This window comes from Rhinichthys klamathensis, unplaced genomic scaffold (assembly GCF_029890125.1).
Source record: "Rhinichthys klamathensis goyatoka isolate OS25496 unplaced genomic scaffold, OSU_Roscu_1.1 h1tg000830l_1, whole genome shotgun sequence".
In the NCBI taxonomy this organism is placed as follows: Eukaryota; Metazoa; Chordata; class Actinopteri; order Cypriniformes; family Leuciscidae; genus Rhinichthys; species Rhinichthys klamathensis.
This window is the reverse complement of record NW_026607212.1, coordinates 74,758-95,296: the sequence shown is the minus strand read 5'-3', so window position 1 is coordinate 95,296 and position 20,539 is coordinate 74,758. Positions and strand designations below refer to the sequence as shown.

Sequence of the window (20,539 nt, the reverse complement as noted above, 5' to 3'; positions counted from 1 at the left end):
TTTGTGTATTTACTAGTTGCCATATCAACGATATAGAGAAAAAATTGTGCCAAAATGCAGAAATCTTTGGAAGATATCACTGAACATTTATTTAACCATAGCAAAAGTCAACACTGTGTTACAATGAGCCCCTATTATAACTGTGCTATTCTATTCTATGAATTCTATTGAGAAAACATGAGAAAAAGGTGAATACAGACTGAGAGTCAATGTTCAGAAGTGATTAAGTATTATTATGTTTTGAAGTATGTGTGTTCATTGTCAAACTCAAAAATTAGTTTTAATTATAAAAAAATGCCATTATATGAAAAAAGTTAATAATGGTATTATATTGAGAAAATAAAATATATATATTTTTAATTAGATCAGATAGCATTTTAAGCTGTCATATGGCCATGTAACAATGTATCCCACCTATGGGGCATGTTGTCACATTTCACTTCTATTCTTTCAGGCTATATCAAGAAACACGTATACACTGTGTTAATAAAACAAAAGCACATAATAGTAGACGTGTGTGAAATTAATGTGGGATCAAATAAATACTCTGAACCCTCAGTAGATTTACACAAACTTATATGTACACCTATGGTAGCAATACCTTTGAGGTACTAGTAGGCTATTAACTCTTTAGGTACAAATGTGTGCCTTTTGAAAGGGTACCGCCCAGTGACAGCTTTGTAAAAAAAAAAGGTTCTGAAAGTGAGCTCAAAACAGTAGAAGTCAAAAACGGACTCAAATTGCTTTCTTAAAGCCGCGACAATAGTGAATCCGAGAAATTCACCATTCAGTTATAATAAAAACTAGTGGTCGGCCGATACTGTTTTCCGATGCTGATATCTTAGAGATTAGAAATAAATAATTAATCAATAAATTAATAAAAAATACTCTCTTTTTGAACTTTTTGATTCTGTACTCATATTCTAGTATTTTTCACAAATAAAGAAAGTGTTTGAAAACAATATGGAAGTAAGGAAGTAAACACTAACCAACATGGCACTCAGTAGCCTAATCTGGTAAGTTTGTGCGCACTGGCAATCATATATTTCAAATAAAGACAAGGTAACACTAATTTTAAAGCGCAAACTCGCAAAGTAAAAATGACATGAATATGACAGTGGGCAACTGAATATAGAAACTAGCCTAACTTGAGTTATGTAATCAGATTACTTTTTCAAGTAACTCAAGAAACAAATTACTTTTAAATTTACAACAAAATATCAGTTACTTTTTCAAATAAGTAACGCAAGTTACTTTGATTTTCCATTTATTGACTGGAAGCTCTCCTGTCTCCATGTTGAGAGAAAACGTAAGTTCACAGTTATTGTGTTCGCTCTGTAAACATTATGGTTATTGTAGTTTTGAATAAATGTGAGCAGCCATTTAATCATCTCAATTGCAAAAAACTAACAAAAACAGATTTAGTATAACTCAAAATTAATAAAAACAGTGAAATGCAATCTCAGAATATTACACAAACCTGCAATAGTTAAATATAATAAATTACACAAATAAACTTTATGTATTTAATTTCACTTTATTAACCAATGCCTTTGCTGCGGACCTTCAGTGATCCACTTCAACCATAACAATAAACAAAAATGATTTTAGATAGGCCTAAACATCACATTTCTGTTTCATTAAAAAAAAAAAAAAAAATTCTTAAGTTGAACTTTCTTCTCTTGCATCCTATTCTTCTTCAATCCAGGCTAAACAGCTGAAGGTTTTTTTAAATTGCGTCCCATCGGGAATTTGCATTTCTTTCAGCCTGAGGCTTATTCATTTCACTTTTGGAGTGAAAGAGACTTTACATTTGCCAAAAATAGAACTTTTTTTGTTGTTAATAAAAAACAAACAAGTTAGCCCAGCCGAGGCGAGAAAAAGTAACACAAAAGTAATGCAACACATTATTTTCCATAAAAAGTAACACAGTTAGTTACTTTTTAAAGAAGTAAGCAATATTGTAGGGGAGAGTGAAGCACAACTTAACGCTTCTTGATTTTCTCCGTTTGTGTAAATCTGTGAACATATTAGTTTTTCTGTATTTTTTATTAATGAGAGTGCAGTAGCCTATTGAGCTACAACTTGGATCAAGACTCAGAGGCAAGCAGAAAGCAGCAACAAACGCATGACATATTCATACCTGTCAAGTTTTGGATTTGAAAATAAGGGAAATTTTCCAGCGCCCACCGCGAGCAGTCCCACCACACCATATATATATATATATATATGTATATATATGTATGGTATATATAGGGTATATATTAAGAGCATTTATTTAAAGGCTTATTTGCCTATTTTCTGTTCATTTAACATTGATGGTTTACATTTACATTTTATTTTCATTCCACACATTATTTTCATTTCATATAGCTTTTCTTTTACAGTTTTTCTTTTCATTTGCAGTTTTTCTTTTCTTTACTCTTTTAGTGAGTTATTGAACAAATTTGTTGCAGACTTTGTATTAACTGTTTTGGAAGGAGTGTATTGTGGACTGGGCCAGAGTGGTTAATTTTACATGAGAGTAGAGCAAACAGTTCTGTTGTCTAACGTCATCCTATTCTCTGTAACAATATTTCGTACCATGCTAAACACCCTTTCTCGTGCTGACATACATCATTCCTTCCCCGTGTGAGATGCTAAAGTAGCAGTTACAAAACTTACAAAACGCGTGACTGTCCCCCACCCTGCTCCTCTTCAGAAAAGTAAATTCGCTATCCCATTGATCGATCGCGGTATTTACTAGTACATGAGGGTTTTGGTTTTGTTTTTTTGACAGGAGTGCCTTGCTCTGTCATAGCGTCCATCATCCGTCCCTGTTTTCCCCGCGTTGTCACTCATGATCTGACCTCACACACTAACCTCGCGACAACTGCCACCTACAGTAACGTTACCTGTAGTTATCGCGAGGCTAGTGACAGAGCTCAGATTGGGAATGTTTTTTTTTTTTTTTACTCCGCCCGGGGTATTATTATTTTTTAATAACGCAGGTTAAAATACGGGAGATTTACGGGAAAATCCTAATACGGGAGGACGGCGGGAAAGAAGGGTAAAATACGGGACTTTCCCGGCCAAAACGGGATACTTGACAGGTATGCATATTTCCACACCAGTCTACTCTTAAAGAAATTATGAAAAAGTGACTTACCTGATATCCAGAGCGCTGTTGCAGTTTACGTGATCCCATTCTCTCTTGTGTTGCTATACTGGTTCCTGCTTCACCTGTGTGACGAATGACAGTTGAGTTGTGTGTTTAAAGGAATGTTGCCTATAGCTGCCGTATAGTGAAAGCGTTTATAACGTCCTTAAACGATAGAGTTGCTATGGGCAAGGGCGTAGGTTTAGGGGGGGACGCTAGGTACTAGTCCCAATCAATATTTTGAGATGACAAATTTGTCCCCACCAATATTTAGCAAGCTCCTTTGAACTGCTATTTTGATATTTGCGCTGCTATTTGGATCGATTCCAACGGCCAGGACGACGACAGTACAAGATACGCCGTAATTTGATTGGCGGCGGGGTATCTGACAGGCAGGCTACACGCGCGGGCCGGGACTACTTTTTGTGCTTGCACTCACTGGCAGCGAGCGGGTGTGTGTGTGTGTGTGTGTGTGTGTGTGTGTGTGTGTGTGTGTGTGTGTGTGTGTGCGCGCGCGCGCGCGTGACGACGCCGACGGTAAGTTCCCAGGGCTGTCTCTCTGCATGCACATATCCATGCACATACAAAGGCCAGGGTAAAACATTTTAATATTCCGTTTTTTGCCCCTTTTTGTACTTTGTAGTAGATCAGCTATGTCACCCAAGAAGTAGAAAGGGGACATACGAAGCTTTTTCATAAAGCAGAGTGTAAGTAGGCAAAAATAACTAGCCACACAAATAACTACCCAGCTAACATGAGTCCAGCGGTCCAGTGGTGGACCACCGGTGGCAAAGTCGGCGGCCCACTGGCGGACGCCGCCGGCGGATCACTGGCGTTTTGCTCATCGTTATTCTAGCGGACCTCCAGCGGCAGACGCCGCTTTCCCGACGGTGGTCCGCTATCGTGCCGCTGGTTTATAATAAGTGTTTTCTGGCGGACCACGGTCGGTCCACGGTTTATAATCAGTTACTCATGCTAACCAAAATGCCCTTACACTATAATGGATAAAAAAATAAGCAATGTACACCAGTCTCAATAGCAGTTGCAAATATATTTTTATTAGATTAATTTTCAGTGAACAGATTAAATTAATACATTTATATTTATCAGATTATTTTACTCAATGTGACTATTAGTAAAGTACATTATAGGATAATTTAAGTATATTTGTAGTACCCTTATGAAAATTAATAGTTTTACCACAGCATTTGCAGTAAAATCATAGTAGCTAACAAAATGAACCATGGTTTCACAACAACCAAGGTTTAAAAACCTATGGTTATAGTGATTGATTACCATAATTTTACAGCAATTATTACAGCAATATTACTAGTTGAACCATGGTTTTGAAAAAAAAACAAAAAAACATGGTTGGTAGTTTTGCCATAGTAAAACCATATAGTGCTTTTCACAACACAAATCGTTTCAAAGAAGCTTTACAGAAAATGCATGTTCATGGTTACAATCGCAAAATATCCTTTAATCAGCCAGAGGCGACTGCTACTCACTGAAGAGCATCTTCTGGCAACAAAGTAATGTCCATAAGATAATACAAGTCATGAGTTTAAAGTCATGTTCAGTTAAACAGACAAATTTTTGCTATCCTTCAACATTTCAAAAGGGCAAGTTTGCAGATTTTCAACCCGCTATTGTTACAATGTTGGTAATATGTAAATGAACAATGTTTACTCTTTCTCCGAGTTACGTGTACTGCAATATTCCTGTTTATGTCATGCAAACCTTCCCTTACCTTTCCCGGTTTCACAGAAAAGGCTTAAGTCCCAGACTAAAATGCATGTTAAAAGTCTTAACTGGAAGCAACTTGCACTGACTAATTTAACTAAGGCCTAATCCTGGCTTAATCTAAGCCCTGCCTTTGAAACCAATAACATGGTTTCAATATAATTGCCAATGCAATATAAGGTTAATATCTGGCAGTTTTGTATGCCATCTGTATATTCCATCTATAGTTGTCATCATCTGAGGTCTTCAAGAGTGTTGGTGTCATCACAAGTGAGGTTGGATCCAAACGGGAGCTGTTGTAATCTCTAGTAAACTTGCTGAGCATCCTGAGATAGAAACAGGGAAACAACAGGAGAAAGATTAGCATCTGCTGTCATATTATTTCAGGCAAAAGATGATCATGTGCAGTTTTTACTATTTCATCACATATAACTGTAGTGCAAGATTATGAGATGTGTTAATTGAATGCTTGGAGAAAGAGATGTGTCTTTAATCTAGATTTAAATTAGGATTGTGTTAAATAGACCCAACATATGTAAATGGTAGTTTACACTACTGTTCAAAAGTTTGGGTTCAATAGAATAATAAATAAAAAAATAATAATATTTTTATTCAGCAAGGATGCATTAAATTGACCAGAAGAGAGAGTAAAGATTTCTGTTTCAAATAAATGCTGCTTTTTTCTTTCTATTCATCAAATAATCCTGAAAAACACAAAAAATTAAGCAGCACAACTGATTTCAACAATTATTTAAATGTTTTAATATTATTTCACAATATTATTGTTTTTACTGTATTTTTAATTAAATAAATGCAGTCTTGGTGAGCACAAGAGACTTCTTTCAACACATAAAAAAATTGTACCAACAACATTAGTGTGTTTAACATTAGTGTATATTTGAAGTTTTAGTTTAGTTCCTTAACTGTCCACAAGTGGAAATTTGTCTTTGGCTTGGTTTTACTTACTAGTCATATGGTTGATGGTGCCTTAGAGATGATGATCAGCTCAACTCTGCTACAGAGGGCATCCGCATTGAAGATCTAGGAACACAACAAACCATTTGTCACAGAGCCAACAATATTATTATACAATAACAGGTTTATTAAAAGGAAAGAAGCTACAGCAGAAGTGAATTGCAGAAAAGAGAAAGAATGTACAGAAAATTATTTCTTAATTAGGATAACAAAATTTATGTTTTTAGGTTTACTTATTCATTGTGTTGTGTTCAAAACCCTATAACACTTGTGGTGTTCCTGGTAAAAAATGACCGGCCTTTAAAGAAATAGCTTATAAATCCCTTGTTATGCTATATTATCACCCAATATTGGATCAAATATTTTTGTCAACTTGTTCTCTTTTAATTAGTACTGGTTTTATATTTCTATTTGCATCTGATTAATCGTAGGTCTCATTTATCTGAGAGTAGGCATCTCATTTTCTTTTGTAAAAAAAGCCTTATTTATAAATAATTTTGAAAATATTAAATAAAATATGAACATCTTCATGTACACATATGTACATGTGTGCTTGCAAACATTGAGCCCTTGGATCTGTGCATGTGTCGATACATGCATACACGCGCTACCCAAACAAACACACACATTAAAACACACAAACTATTTTGAGTATTACACATTCTTTTCCACAGAAAGAAACTTGATCCTACCCTGAACTGCATCTAATATCCATTCATCCATCTGACATTCACTCTCACACTCACACACACACACACGCGCGCGCGCAAACTGGCTTTAGTCTGCAGTGACCCTGTTTCAAAAGAATCTTTCATGTTCTTTGTTTCATCACAGTTTTCAGACAAAATATTATGACATTGTGTTTTGGGACTAGATGTTCTCACACAGAAAAAGATGAAAATGTACAGATATAGATGTTATAGCACAGACACATATAAATGATTCAATGTGTCTTGCTTGTCATTTATTTTGTAGCAGCACAATGGCGAAGAAGCTCTCTGTGCATGATGTTCTTCATCAGATCGTTGATCGAGATTCTAGTGAGGATGAATCTCAGAAGAAAAACTACCTTGCCTCGTGGGGATGAAGACCAGGACAAACTTACATCTTTCGACCAGAATGTAACCGTAGCATCAGCTGGCCCTCATCATCAGAAGATGCTGCTCATCAGTGGTTTCAAGGTCTGTAGCTCAATGGTGGCTTCTTCTTCTGATACATCTTCTAATGCTCCTTCACTGCAAGATTCATCCTGCATTGCCTCCTCCTCACTGGTGTCTCGATCAACGATCTGATGAAGAACATCATGCACAGAGAGCTTATTCGCCATTGTGCTGCTACAAAATGATTGCCAAGCAAGACACTGTGAAGCATTTATATGTGTCTGTGCTATAACATCTATATTTTTACATTTTAGTCCCAAAACACAATGTCATAATATTTTGTCTGAAAACTGTGATGAAACTAAGAACATGAAAGAAAGATTCTTTTGAAACAGGGTCACTGCGCACAAACTGACTAAAACCAGTTTGTGCATAGATATATAACTTAATTATACCCTTTGTGAACAAAGTCACCAAGTTTCAGTCCAATGCGATGACATTAACTAGTATTTTAGGGAAAAATAAAATCTTCTCTGGGTCAAAATGACCCAAACACAAAATGAGGGTTAATATTGCTCATACAGTGTCACTTACGTTTGGATGTCAAAACCTTAAAATAAATTAAACAAATAAAAAATGTAAATATGAGAAATTTAAAAAATGAGAACAGATGCATGGTGTTATAGGTGAAAAATATAGTGAAAAAATGGATATGAGGTTATTTAATGAGCTTCCTCACTTCACCTGTGTTTCCCACTTCTCCAGCAGCAGCTTTCTTCAGAAATGTTGAAGTCGTGGAACTTTCCCTCTGTTGTAGAGGGATTATTTTGTTGCTGCTGAAATCACAGAACAATTTTTATCAATATATATTAACCATTGAACTAGTTTCAGCCGTGTAAGCGACGTCATCGATTAACAGTACTTTTATGTTAAATACATACGTTTATGTTAAATAAATTAGCTCACTTCCAAGCAAAATCTTTACAAAACTATCAAAACTTCTCATCTACACATAAGATGCGATTAAAAGCCAAAACCTTCATAAACAAAAGCTCAAGCTATAAAGTTAGCCTACCTCTTCTGAAAACGGTTGAGATGCTAACGGACTTTCTCGAAGACACTAAACCATTTCTATAAAGTAAATATTCAACAGAAGCGTGTCAATTACAAGTAAGAGCAGTGTCAAGAACAGTTGTGTGTATTATTTGTGTGATTTTAGAGACTAAACTCACCTGAAAGAAGTGAAATCAACAGCGAGAGTCGGAGTTTTGCTGCTTGTCTGTTGCACTGGTGACGCGTCCTGCGCCGTTTCCATGGTAACTAATCTCTGCTCCAGTGTTTGAAGGCGACTCGAATATTCACGCGCACGTCCATTAAAACGCGTCAAGTCACGCAGCATTTACAAACATAAACATCTAGAATTAGAACCTTACTTGAATAAAAATCTCATTATTAAATCATGAATTTAAAACTTATTTTGAAGTTATATGACCCGTTCATAGGTGCAAATTACCACTTTAGCACGTGATAGTGGCCGTGGGACAATTGTGGCACTTTTATAATTTCAGATTTTTTTATTATTGTTTTTACGAACACTCAAGCCCCATATTTCATTTGAAAGCGTGCTAAAAGTGCTTATAGGCAGTATTTTTTATACCACCTACACTTTGCTTTTGATATAGCTACTGCAGCTATGTCAGTTTCACAATTCTTTTATTCAGTGCTTTCAGATTCTTTTTAACTGTAAAAAATAAATTAAAATAAATATACATTTATAAATTAAAGATGTCCTGTAAGTGCTCAGCAACACTGGACCGACTATCGGCTTGCCACTGGTGTGCCGACGGTGGCCCAGCCGCGGAAAACCGCTGGTGGCGTGCCATCCAAAAAACGCTGGCGGACCGACCGCATTTTCAGATTGGTCGTTTTGCCAATGGCGTGCCGCCGGAGGTCCGACCGTGTCAAGCCGCTGACTTTGTGCCGCCCAAAAAACGCTGGTGGACCGCCAGGTCATTGTTAGCTGGGTAGCAGTAGTAGTGACTGACCATGCTTTCAAATGCAGATTCTACTGTGGAAAATAGTATTAACTGGTGATCCTGGTTACCCAGGCCAGGATATTGTTACAGTTAAACCTAGCTTCTGCAATCTTTCAAGGTTAGGAGCATTAATTAGGGGTGTGCAGCACGGACAGACTCATAGAAGTCGCGCTATCATGATAGACGTTAGCAAGTCACTGAATGTTAATTCATACCTGTCAAGTATCCCGTTTTGGCCGGGAAAGTCCCGTATTTTACCCTTCTTTCCCGCCGTCCTCCCGTATTAGGATTTTCCCGTAAATCTCCCGTATTTTAACCTGCGTTATTAAAAAATAATAATACCCCGGGCGGAGTAAAAAAAAAAAAAAACATTCCCAATCTGAGCTCTGTCACTAGCCTCGCGATAACTACAGGTAACGTTACTGTAGGTGGCAGTTGTCGCGAGGTTAGTGTGTGAGGTCAGATCATGAGTGACAACGCGGGGAAAACAGGGACGGATGATGGACGCTATGACAGAGCAAGGCACTCCTGTCAAAAAAACAAAACCAAAACCCTCATGTACTAGTAAATACCGCGATCGATCAATGGGATAGCGAATTTACTTTTCTGAAGAGGAGCAGGGTGGGGGACAGTCACGCGTTTTGTAAGTTTTGTAACTGCTACTTTAGCATCTCACACGGGGAAGGAATGATGTATGTCAGCACGAGAAAGGGTGTTTAGCATGGTACGAAATATTGTTACAGAGAATAGGATGACGTTAGACAACAGAACTGTTTGCTCTACTCTCATGTAAAATTAACCACTCTGGCCCAGTCCACAATACACTCCTTCCAAAACAGTTAATACAAAGTCTGCAACAAATTTGTTCAATAACTCACTAAAAGAGTAAAGAAAAGAAAAACTGCAAATGAAAAGAAAAACTGTAAAAGAAAAGCTATATGAAATGAAAATAATGTGTGGAATGAAAATAAAATGTAAATGTAAACCATCAATGTTAAATGAACAGAAAATAGGCAAATAAGCCTTTAAATAAATGCTCTTAATATATACCCTATATATACCATACATATATATACATATATATATATATATATATGGTGTGGTGGGACTGCTCGCGGTGGGCGCTGGAAAATTTCCCTTATTTTCAAATCCAAAACTTGACAGGTATGTGTTAATTAGCCTACCTTAACTTAGAATCTTGCAGTCATAAACAGTGGATCATCTCAGACATTTTTCGTTTCTACATTCTGTTTATGTATTGTATTTGTTAGTGTAGCCTATACTTGCTAGACACATGTCTGGAAAAACATATTGGCAATGTTAAAAAGGCAAAAGTAAACACTGTTGGTTATTCAAATATAATGAATCATTATTTGTTTGATAATATCCAAATAACAATATCTGGTAGGAGGGTTAAACTTCCTTTTTTTTAAGGATAGAATATATCAATATAATTTGATATAGAATAGAAGATAGATACATAATAATTTATGTTAAATAAAATGTTTGGTTGTTCAGCATTACAGTCTCAGTTTTAATTTTTTGAGAGTGCATTTTTGAGATTATACAGTTATACTAGCTCTTTATTGACAGTATACAGGATGGTGTATCGGGGTCAGGATACAATATAATGAGATGGGGGGAGGTCAGATGGGATGTCAGATGGGATGTCCCCACCAAAGCTGAGACCAAACCTACGCCCATGGCTATGGGGATTTGGTCATTGATGATTTACATAAGAAGGAGGATCATATTTGCATGTCGACGTCAGAGTGTAAAAATAAAACACTTGAACAATCTCTCATTGTGTTTTTGAAAGCTGCTCAAAAACAAAATGGGTGAAGTGTGTCGATCATTTGGGACGGGTGTCTTAGCTAACACCAACTTTTCTGAGTCGTTTATGAGTTTGTTTTGGTTTTGTCTTGTGACCTGTTTGAGCGAAGGTGTGCCGTTCTCTATTGCTAATATTTTAAAGATGCAGAATTCATTATTAAGTGGAAAAATGTCCAAGTGGCAAAAAACCTTTGAGACAGATTTACATATTTAAACAGCTGCTTATCTAACCTCTACCTTTGTGTCCATTTTATTACTAATTCATGATTTGAATGATGTAAATAAAGCTGTTCTGTCCCCCTTGTGGTCCATAAGCAATAACAAAGTTTCACAGACAGGGCTTAGATTAAGACACGCTTAGGCCTTAGTTCAATTAGGGGATTTAAGTAGCTTTTTTAAAAGTGCATTGAAAATGTTTTGCATCTTGAGACCAAACAATGACACTGACTTATTTTAATCAGTGCAAGTTGCTTTCAGTTAAAACATGTCAAACATAAATTTTAGTCTGATACTAGACTCAAGCCTAGTGTGTGAAACCGGGGGCTAGTGTTTTCTTTATGACAATAGTTTTACCTGTCCTGTAACTGTCTATATATGGTGCCTTGAATGCTGTGGAAACGCCTGAGCCGTAAAGGAAACAGTTGTGCAATATTCCATACAAAGAAAGAAATACTAATAATACAAATACAAATATTGTGACAGATACACAGTGAGAGATTCTGAATTAAGACGATGATGAAGAATATTGAACTTTGAATATTGACGATGATGAAGAATATTGTCTGGAGAGCGAGACCAGTTGGCTTTTGATTTAGTAATCTATAATTCTGAAATAACTGCACACTTTAATCATAAGTTGCTCTTCTGTGTGTGAAGTGTCTCTCGGCTGGACGTTTGTGTCTGTCACGATGTCTTCTCATCTGTGTGTTCTGACCCTGTTTGTTCTGAGCGGTGAGAAACACTTAACACTTTTAATCAGCAAATGTGGAGCATTTATTTAAATACAAATGCAATAACATGCATGTTTTACCTTTTAGAAGTGCAGGACTAAACTACAGGAAATTAGATTATATTATGTCTCTGTCTAATAATAATGTATTTGTATGTGTTCTTCAGGTGTGTGTGCTTGACACTGATACGGATGAAATGAAGTCAGTGACTGAGGGAGATTATGTTACACACTGATTTTACTGAAGTATTGAAAGATGATCAGATACTGTGGACGTTTGGACCTCGTGAGACTCGCAGCTGAAATATACAATCAGAACATCAATATGTTTAAGAGTAATGAGACATTTGGAGACAGACTCCAGATGAACAGTCAAACTGGATCTCTGACCATCAGAAACATCAGATCTGAACACACTGGACTTTATGAAGTACAGATTCAGAGGGATCTTCCTCAAGAGATTCAACGTTACTCTCTATAGTAAGTAAATCTATAGGTAGAACCATTAATTTTCCAATTAATTTAAACACACAGTGTCTTAATATCTTGTAACAATTATTCTGGAAAATCTTGATGTTTAAAATTATGAACAATCTTTAGAAATGTATTTTATTAGTAATTGGTAGTCCTAAAATAATATATTTGTTCTTGTGTTTCCTGCTCCTCTTCCCATTCCCGTCATCACCGGTAACTCTTCAAACTGTTCATCATCATCATCATCATCATCATCATCATCATCATCATCATCAGCATCATCATCATCATCATCATCATCATCATCTGGATCATCAAAGTTCAGATGTTCATTGCTGTGTTCAGTGTTGAATGTGAGTCATGTGACTCTCTCCTGGTACGCAGGAATCAGTGTATTGTCCAGCATCAGTGTGTGTGATCTCAGCATCAGTCTCTCTCTACCTCTGGACGTGGAATATCAGGATAACAACACATACAGCTGTGTGATCAACAATACCATCAGAAACCAGACCACACATCTGGACATCACGCAACTCTGTCACTCACACATGTGAAGGTACTTCAATATATGTACCAGGGTAATTTACAGGCAATGGTGCGTGATATAGGAAAATCACATATATATATATTTTTTTATTAATTTATATTTATATAATATATTTTACTTCCTTTTTGCTTTTGGTGAGATCATGAGCTTTTATGAGGTATTAAGCGCACTAATGGTTGAGTGTTTTTATTTTTCTTCTCTCAGACTCTGTCCAGTGTTGTAGTTTTACTGAAGCTGTGATCCGATTGGTCCTCTCTGTTCTGGTGGGCGTGGCTGCTGTTGCTGTATTGGTTGATCATTTCAGATCCATGAAAGTGGAACAGAAAATGAGTAAAAACAGTCTCAGACAGGAGACAGTCAATCACCATCAGTTCCTCAAATGAGTAATCCTATATTCTCCCACTGTAAAAAAATATTTTCATGATTTGTTATCACAACTTTTTATATTCTGTCAAATCAACTTAGATAATTAATGTAGTTACGATAACATAATATTTTGAGTTTCTATTTATTAAACCAATCTCCTTTGTTGTATTAACTCAAAGTTTTAATTTCAATTAACTCAAAATTTTAAGGCAACCAGGTAACTTACTTTAAGTTAATCCAAATTTTTTTTTTTTACAGCATGTGGTCACTAAATGGCGAGGTTAAACAACCCTTACCAATGATACACTGTGAGTAGGTGTTTTTCTCCATGCTTTGCATTTCAGTGTCAATTTGCATATCATATCAATTAAATTTAAAATACTTCTGTACATTAAAGCATTGGTTTGATTTTTTGTGCTGTATTGAGAATTGTATATTGTAGTAGTCTAAGCCTTGTGTTGCAAATATCTTATTCTCTATTAAAGCATATTTTCCTCATTGTGGTTTTCATAAATTTTTTTTTAGATAATGCAAAATACAGAAAACAGAATATTTTAGTATTCTGTTTCCAAAATGTTGTAAATCATTTCATATAATGTTTTTAACTTTTTTTATTTGTGTTTAAAAATAGCCAGTTTACATTAGCCTACAAAACGTAACATTCCAAATAAAAAACGTTCCAAGACACCTTGGTCCAGAATCCCCAGAATCATCAGACTCACCCTGTTTCTGGGACTATAGTATGTATGTCACAAACGCAGATGCAATGTGAAGTTCAACTATCACTGCAACTAGCATTAGAACATTTGAAAATACAGATTCAAATGCAGCTATAATAACCTACTTGAAACCATAAAGTAAATCTCTAGCAGATACTAAGACTCATTTACTAATACTAATATGCAGTTTTTCAACTTGTATGTATTTATTACAATTTATATATTTATTCACTTATGATTATAATGAAATTTAAATTTCATTATAATTATAATACAATTATAGTGATAATTTATTTGAAAATGTATAAATGTATAAAATTAATATGCATTTTTAACCTGCATAATATGTATTGTGTGTGTATATATCGTATTGCTTATTGTTGCTTAAGAACCAAAGAATGAGAAGAAACTGGTCCTGATAAAACACGTCCTCATGTCCCAGACAGCTGCTGTGACGTACGTGGGGCATTGGTGCGGACGTAGATGATCTCGCTCTTGGCCCCGCGGACCTGGTGGTCGTCAGAGGCGGCGAGTTGGGTTTTGACCATGATGGCGTACTGGGTCCAGGGCTTCAGAGGCATGATGAGGTGACCCGGCTCCACCTGGTTGCCCTCGGTGTCGCGTAGTGGAGGCTCCACGTCAGCTATCGCCCAACTGTTGGGGCCACAGGCGTCCTGTCCGTCATATTCAGTCACGTTCCTATAAGGACTGAATGGGACAAGAAACCATATATTTTGATGCTTTCATAGATGATGTAATTTAGGCTATACATACAGCACTTGGAGCTTTTTTAATGAACTAATTACTGTTAAATATAATAATATACAATTATTTTAACATTTTTATTAACTAATTATAATGAAAAATACAAAAATGTTATTAATTGAAGTAATTACATTTTAAGTTTATTAATTGATTATGTAAGGGTTAATGCCCGACGAGGTGTCCATTGTCAGGTTTTAATGGACGACGGCGAGGTGTGAACCGGCCGACGCGCAGCGGATTAACCCGCTTATACCATGGTCACTTTCCAAATAAAACATTTTTAAAACATTAGTTTATATTTTAATTAGGCTAAATCTAGTTTTTACAAATAATAACTTGCCTGACGGTTTATTTAGCAACCGGAGATATTTATAGTCCGCTCAGCTTGTAGAACCCTTCAGGTTCAAAAATGATTTTTTTTTTTCATGAAACACCAAAGGTAGGCATAGTTATTTTTTTATTACACAAAAAACAATTAATCAAACAACAATCAAACAAAAAAAAACAATTAGTTCTGCGCTCCAGCGATTTGCGCTTTTAGAGGGCAATAAATTAATCAGATCAAAGAGAGGGTCATTTGCCTACATGCTAGCTTTTTTATTTACAATTAATTTCAACGTTTCCATTTATAGTGCAATTTGAAAAAGTCGGCCAGTCAGACATAGGGGCCTTTGAAGGAGGATCCACAAAAGCTGGGTACCGCCCATGATGGGCACTTGATGCAGACAGTACGTTGCTCCAGCTTCGTCTCTCACGGACTGACGGAGCCCAGTAAGCCCGCAGACTGCTCTCGCATCGATGTTATCTCCGTGTCGTTTCTCCGTTTTATTTACATTTTTTCTTTCTTCAGCAGCATCCCAGTCGTCAAAGTTGTCATATTCTCCATAAATGTTAAAAGAAATAACGAAGTTGCTCATTGTTGTATTAGTAGGCTATGTAATATCTAACTAACGTTAGATGTTTGTTTTGATAGAGCAAATTGTTAACGGATACTTTGACTGCCTGTTGCTATGGTTACTCACAGCTGTTGTAGGCAGCGCATTTATTTATTCATTTCGAATGGCAAACAGGCAGTTTCACCAGAACTACTTTACTAGGTGTCCTCTATCACTTTTTAACGGACACCCTGCAGCCGATCAGAATCGAGTATTCACCCAGACCATGGTATAATATTAAATGATTACTTTTATTAAGTATTAAAATAGTTAGGTTTTACAGTCTTTCAATGGTTAAAACAATTTACTCAAGATTAAATATTAAATAATTGTACATCTTATATTATATATATATATATATATATATATATATATATATATATTGTATAATATATAATTATATATTTTACTAAGTAATTATAATTAAAATGTGCTTTAATGCTTAATGTAAAAAAAAAAATATGAATCACAATTAAATATATAATAATGAATTTTATTAGCCAATTCTAAAACATTTATTAAAAATAGCAATCTCAATGTTTAAAGCAGTTTACAAAAGGGGGACATGGTAGGCCACAACACTTTTATTAGCGAATTCAAATCTAATATATTAATATATACTTTTACTATTAACTAATAATAATGAATATTTTAATAAATAAAATAATATAATTTTAATAATTTCAATTTCAAAGCAATTCATTTTATTTAAACAAGTATGGCATAAAGTAACATTTTTATTATTTAATAATAGTTAAATAAATAATATATAAATAGTATTTTAATAATACTTTTGAAAACATAAGTAAATTCAACCAAAACTATAACTAGTCATATTCCAAACATACACGTAAATTAATTATATGTATAAATAAAAGTGACAATTCCAACCAAACTGAAAATCAAAATACAACCTCAATTAAAAATGAAAATGTGTGACAATTTCAAAACTATAATAACATTAGCCGCGTTTCCACCGCAGGAACTTTACCCAGGAACTAGGAACTTTGGGCTGGTACTCGGTGTGTTTACACCGCAGGAACCAGGGTCTAAATGAAGTTCCGGGTAGATATTTCCCCCTCCGAAAGTCCCTGCTCGCGAGGTAGTACTTTTTCAAAGTTCAGGAACTTTCGCGGGTGGGGCTTGTGCGCTGAACATGCTGATTGGTTGTGTTCTCGCCGCATTATGATTGGATTTCGCGCAGAATATTATTTTAACCGGTTGTCTGTCTGCAAATAGGGAATTTAATAAAAATAAAAAAAGGCCGCTGGACCGACGACGAGATTCAGGCTTTATTAAGCGTATTTGCTTGCGGAAGAGACACATTTTCTGCGCGTTCGTCCCAGCCTTCTCACGGTCAATGTCCGCAATAGCTGATAACATACGCTGTCTAATTTTAGATCTAACATTAGCATTACGAGCTTTCTGAACACGCTTTAGGATCAGTGCTCGTCTCTTTTCTGCCGTTTTGTTAATTACCTCGTTAGTAAACCAATACATCTCAAACAACTGCAGCACAGTGTGAATCTCTTCCATATTTATTATAAATGTGGAGCTCAAAACTGATTACTGTCTTTTACAGTCTACTGTACGTCACAGGCAAGCAATGAGCAGTCGCGCGCAGTTTACCCGGTTCTTTAGACCGCGCTGTAAACGCAGAAAGCTACCGGTCTGGGGCAAAAAAAGTTCCTCTGAAAAAAGTTCCTGGGACAAATTGTTCCGGGCACTTGCGGTGGAAACGCGGCTATTGTTTCTAATATAGGGTCAGTTTATGGTTAAGTTAACAGTCCAGGAACAACATAGGATGGCTTCAGGTGGTTCAGATGTGACACCTTTTAAATTTCAGGCTTCAGTTGGATCAGATCAATATATAAGAGTATAAAAGAGAAGGAAAAAACTCACGCTTCCTTATAGAAGACCATGAATCCCAGCAGGTCTCTGAAATCTGAGGGCCAGAACGGCTCCCACCTGATGAGGATCTTGTCATGGGATGTGCGGATGTGTGTAAATTTCAGAACTTGGTTTTCATCTGTAAGAAAGGTTCGATATGAGGTCTGGTTTGACATAAAGCTCAAGCTCCAGTGAAACCAAAAGCACTGTGGGTCTTACAGAAGGCTTGGTCTCCATAAGCTGGGATGCTGATGTCGTTTTTAGGGATCCTGTCCTTGGTCCCGGTCACCTCTTCCATCCGGAAGATCTCAGACTTGCAGAGTTTGGAGTTTTGGAGGAAGAACATCCTGCCGTTGAGGATGGTGAGGTTGTGTTTAGACCAGTCCCACAGTTGATGCAAGTTCTGGTTGTCCACGGCGACGAATGAAAAGTTCCTAGAAAGAATGATAGTACACAATGCAAATTACTAGTAGTCGACCAATATACATAGCATTTTTTTAAACCATCGGTATTGGTCGGTATAATTTTTTGTTTGGCCGATGTTCATTTTGACAACGTGCAGGACTTTTATTTTGACAGCGCTGAGAATGCGACATTGACAATTTAAAAAATCGATCACTACAAATGACAAAGTCACTTGTAACTCCAACAACACAGCTCAGCAGTGGCGTCTTACATACCCGGCTTCCAGCGCTTCCCCGCGAATAACACGCAGCTTGCGGAAGAAGGAGAGGGAGACGAGAGCGTAGGCTCTGCGGATGCTCAGGTAACCCGTGATCTCCTCCAGCTGACCCAGACTGGACTCCAGCTCCGCCGCGATATCGTCTGAGGAACAGAACGTGTTTTTATGCGCATGAGACTTCACACTATTTAATTTCACACATACTGCTATTTAGATACATATTACTATGCAAAAACAAACTACTTGTACGGCTATCTGAAATACTTGACTCTAATTGGTCAATTATTTATTACTCTAAACAGACATTTATATAACAGTGAAATAAGAAGAGGTATTTCTCCTGAAGGCAATGACATTGTTAAAGTTTTTAGTAATGCTTGAAGCTCCTGCCAAGTAAACCTGTCTCTAAATTGTCAAAGCACTGCAGAAACAAAATGGAAATAATACCTTGTATATTAGTCAAAATGGAAAAGGAGCTGTGTATGGAAGTGTCAGAGGGTGATTGGCTTTCAATATGTGTGACACAACAGACGTCTAGTTCTAAAAGATGGAGGGAATTTGGGTGGTCAATCTGGTCAGATTTTTCATTACACCTCATATTATTAATAACCAAAGGGGTGAACAACAGCAATGCTGGCGACAGTGTGGACATCGGAACGCCAATCACTCCCATATATTTTGGACATGTTCAAAGTTAGAACAATTCTGGGACAGTATCGTTTTAATTACTGGGAGGATAATGGGTTATGTCATCCCTAAAGACCCTAAGATTTTCTTGTTAGGTCTACTACCTGGTGAGGTGGTCCAAAAAGACGACATTTATCTTTTAAAAATTCTAATGATTGCATGTAAAAAGGCTATCACTCGGTCTTGGTTAAAGATTGACCCTCCTCGGACTGAACAATGGAAAGAAATAGTGGAGGAGATACACTCAATGGAGAAGATGAAATACTTTCTACGTATCAAAGGACAGATATATAATAAGCGCTGGACAAAATGGTTTGCATATAAAGAAGCAGAACAATTTTAATACTTTATTTTGTTATTATACAAAATAAAGTATTTATTGTTCTTTGTATGTTGTGTTGTAAATAAAATAAAAATTAAAAAAATTCTTAGTATTCTGAAAACTGTCAGAAATTTGGCTGAAGGATAAAACAGGCTAAAATAAACCCAGTACAAAGATTTATTTTAAACATTACAAAATATGTAATAATAAAAAAAAAAAACTGACAAATAAAATCTTGTTTTTATCTATAAAAATCATTTTTATATATGTATAAATACATAATATTATAAATAACTTTATTATATAAATATTTTACGTATTTGGATTTAATTTTTACATCCATTTAATTTTATTTTCAGCTATCTAGTTATTAAGGATACATTTTTTATGTTTTTATAATTAATGTGTTTAAAATGTTATGTTACATTATATTATATCATTATAAATATATACAATTATAAATAAACTGTATATTTTAAATTGCATTTTTATTTACAAATATTTTTGTATTTGGATTTATTATTATTCGTAATACAAATTATTATACAAAAAAATAATTATTATTATTAGCCATTTATTTTTATATTCTGTTATCTGAATTATATTTTTTATTCATTATTAATTGCTATTTTCTGTTATTTTTTAACTTAATGAATAATAAATTAAAACTAACAGACAAAAAGTGCAAAGGATTTTGAAGAAACAGACAAAATTCATGTACGTAAATGCAATGAATATGCTTACAAAGACATTTCAAAGTGTCCAGTACTCACTTCCTCCGTTGATCTTGATGATCAGACTGCCGTTGAGGACCGTACAGCCCCGCAGAGCCTGAGCGGCGGTGACCGAGTCCACCGTCTTCACCCCCAGTTGCAGTTCAACCTGAAAGCATGACAGCCGTGTTTTTTATTAAGAGCAAAGACACGTCCTGACTGTTGCTTTAAAAATGCATTCGCGATGATGTCACCAGCTGGCACGACTTTTCACGATTGCGATTGTCTCAGACCCAAACATATTGTTCCCTCATGTCACCTGCGCTGTTGTTGTGTTAGGAATGATCCTAAATACGGTGTAACTGTATCGTGTGCTCCATTCATGCTGCAATGCATCTGAATTGAAAGGGTCACTGAGGGCAAACGTGAAAACACAATCCCACTGAGACAAAACAAAATACCACAGATAGTTGTGTTGGCCTTGAAGTATGCAGGCTCCGCATCCCGGCAAACACCCGCTTTGTCTGTCCCATATAAAGAGACTATGAAGACGAGGCCTTTTGACGCAAGAATCGGCAATTGCACTGAAAGATACAGTGGAGAGAAAAGTTATTAAAGACATCGTTAAAATAGTCCAAGTGACTACAGTGGCTCAATCTTAAGT

At 35.9% G+C, this 20,539-nt stretch overlaps 1 protein-coding gene and 1 pseudogene across 1 annotated transcript in view; one reads left to right on the top strand and one right to left on the bottom strand.

The window, feature by feature from the left end:
• Positions 1–12,803, top strand: part of LOC130078196 (uncharacterized) — a 44,524-nt pseudogene extending 31,721 nt beyond the window's left edge.
• A 1,509-nt stretch (positions 12,804–14,312) lies between these two features.
• Positions 14,313–20,539, bottom strand: part of LOC130078195 (insulin receptor-like) — a 51,564-nt gene continuing 45,337 nt past the window's right edge. The window contains exons 8-12 of the mRNA XM_056243718.1: positions 19,936–20,044; positions 18,152–18,296; positions 17,691–17,905; positions 17,484–17,610; positions 14,313–14,589 (exon numbers count right to left, since the gene is read on the bottom strand). Coding sequence (XP_056099693.1) covers positions 14,313–14,589; positions 17,484–17,610; positions 17,691–17,905; positions 18,152–18,296; positions 19,936–20,044 — 873 coding nt within the window. The remainder of the gene's footprint in view (positions 14,590–17,483; positions 17,611–17,690; positions 17,906–18,151; positions 18,297–19,935; positions 20,045–20,539) is intronic.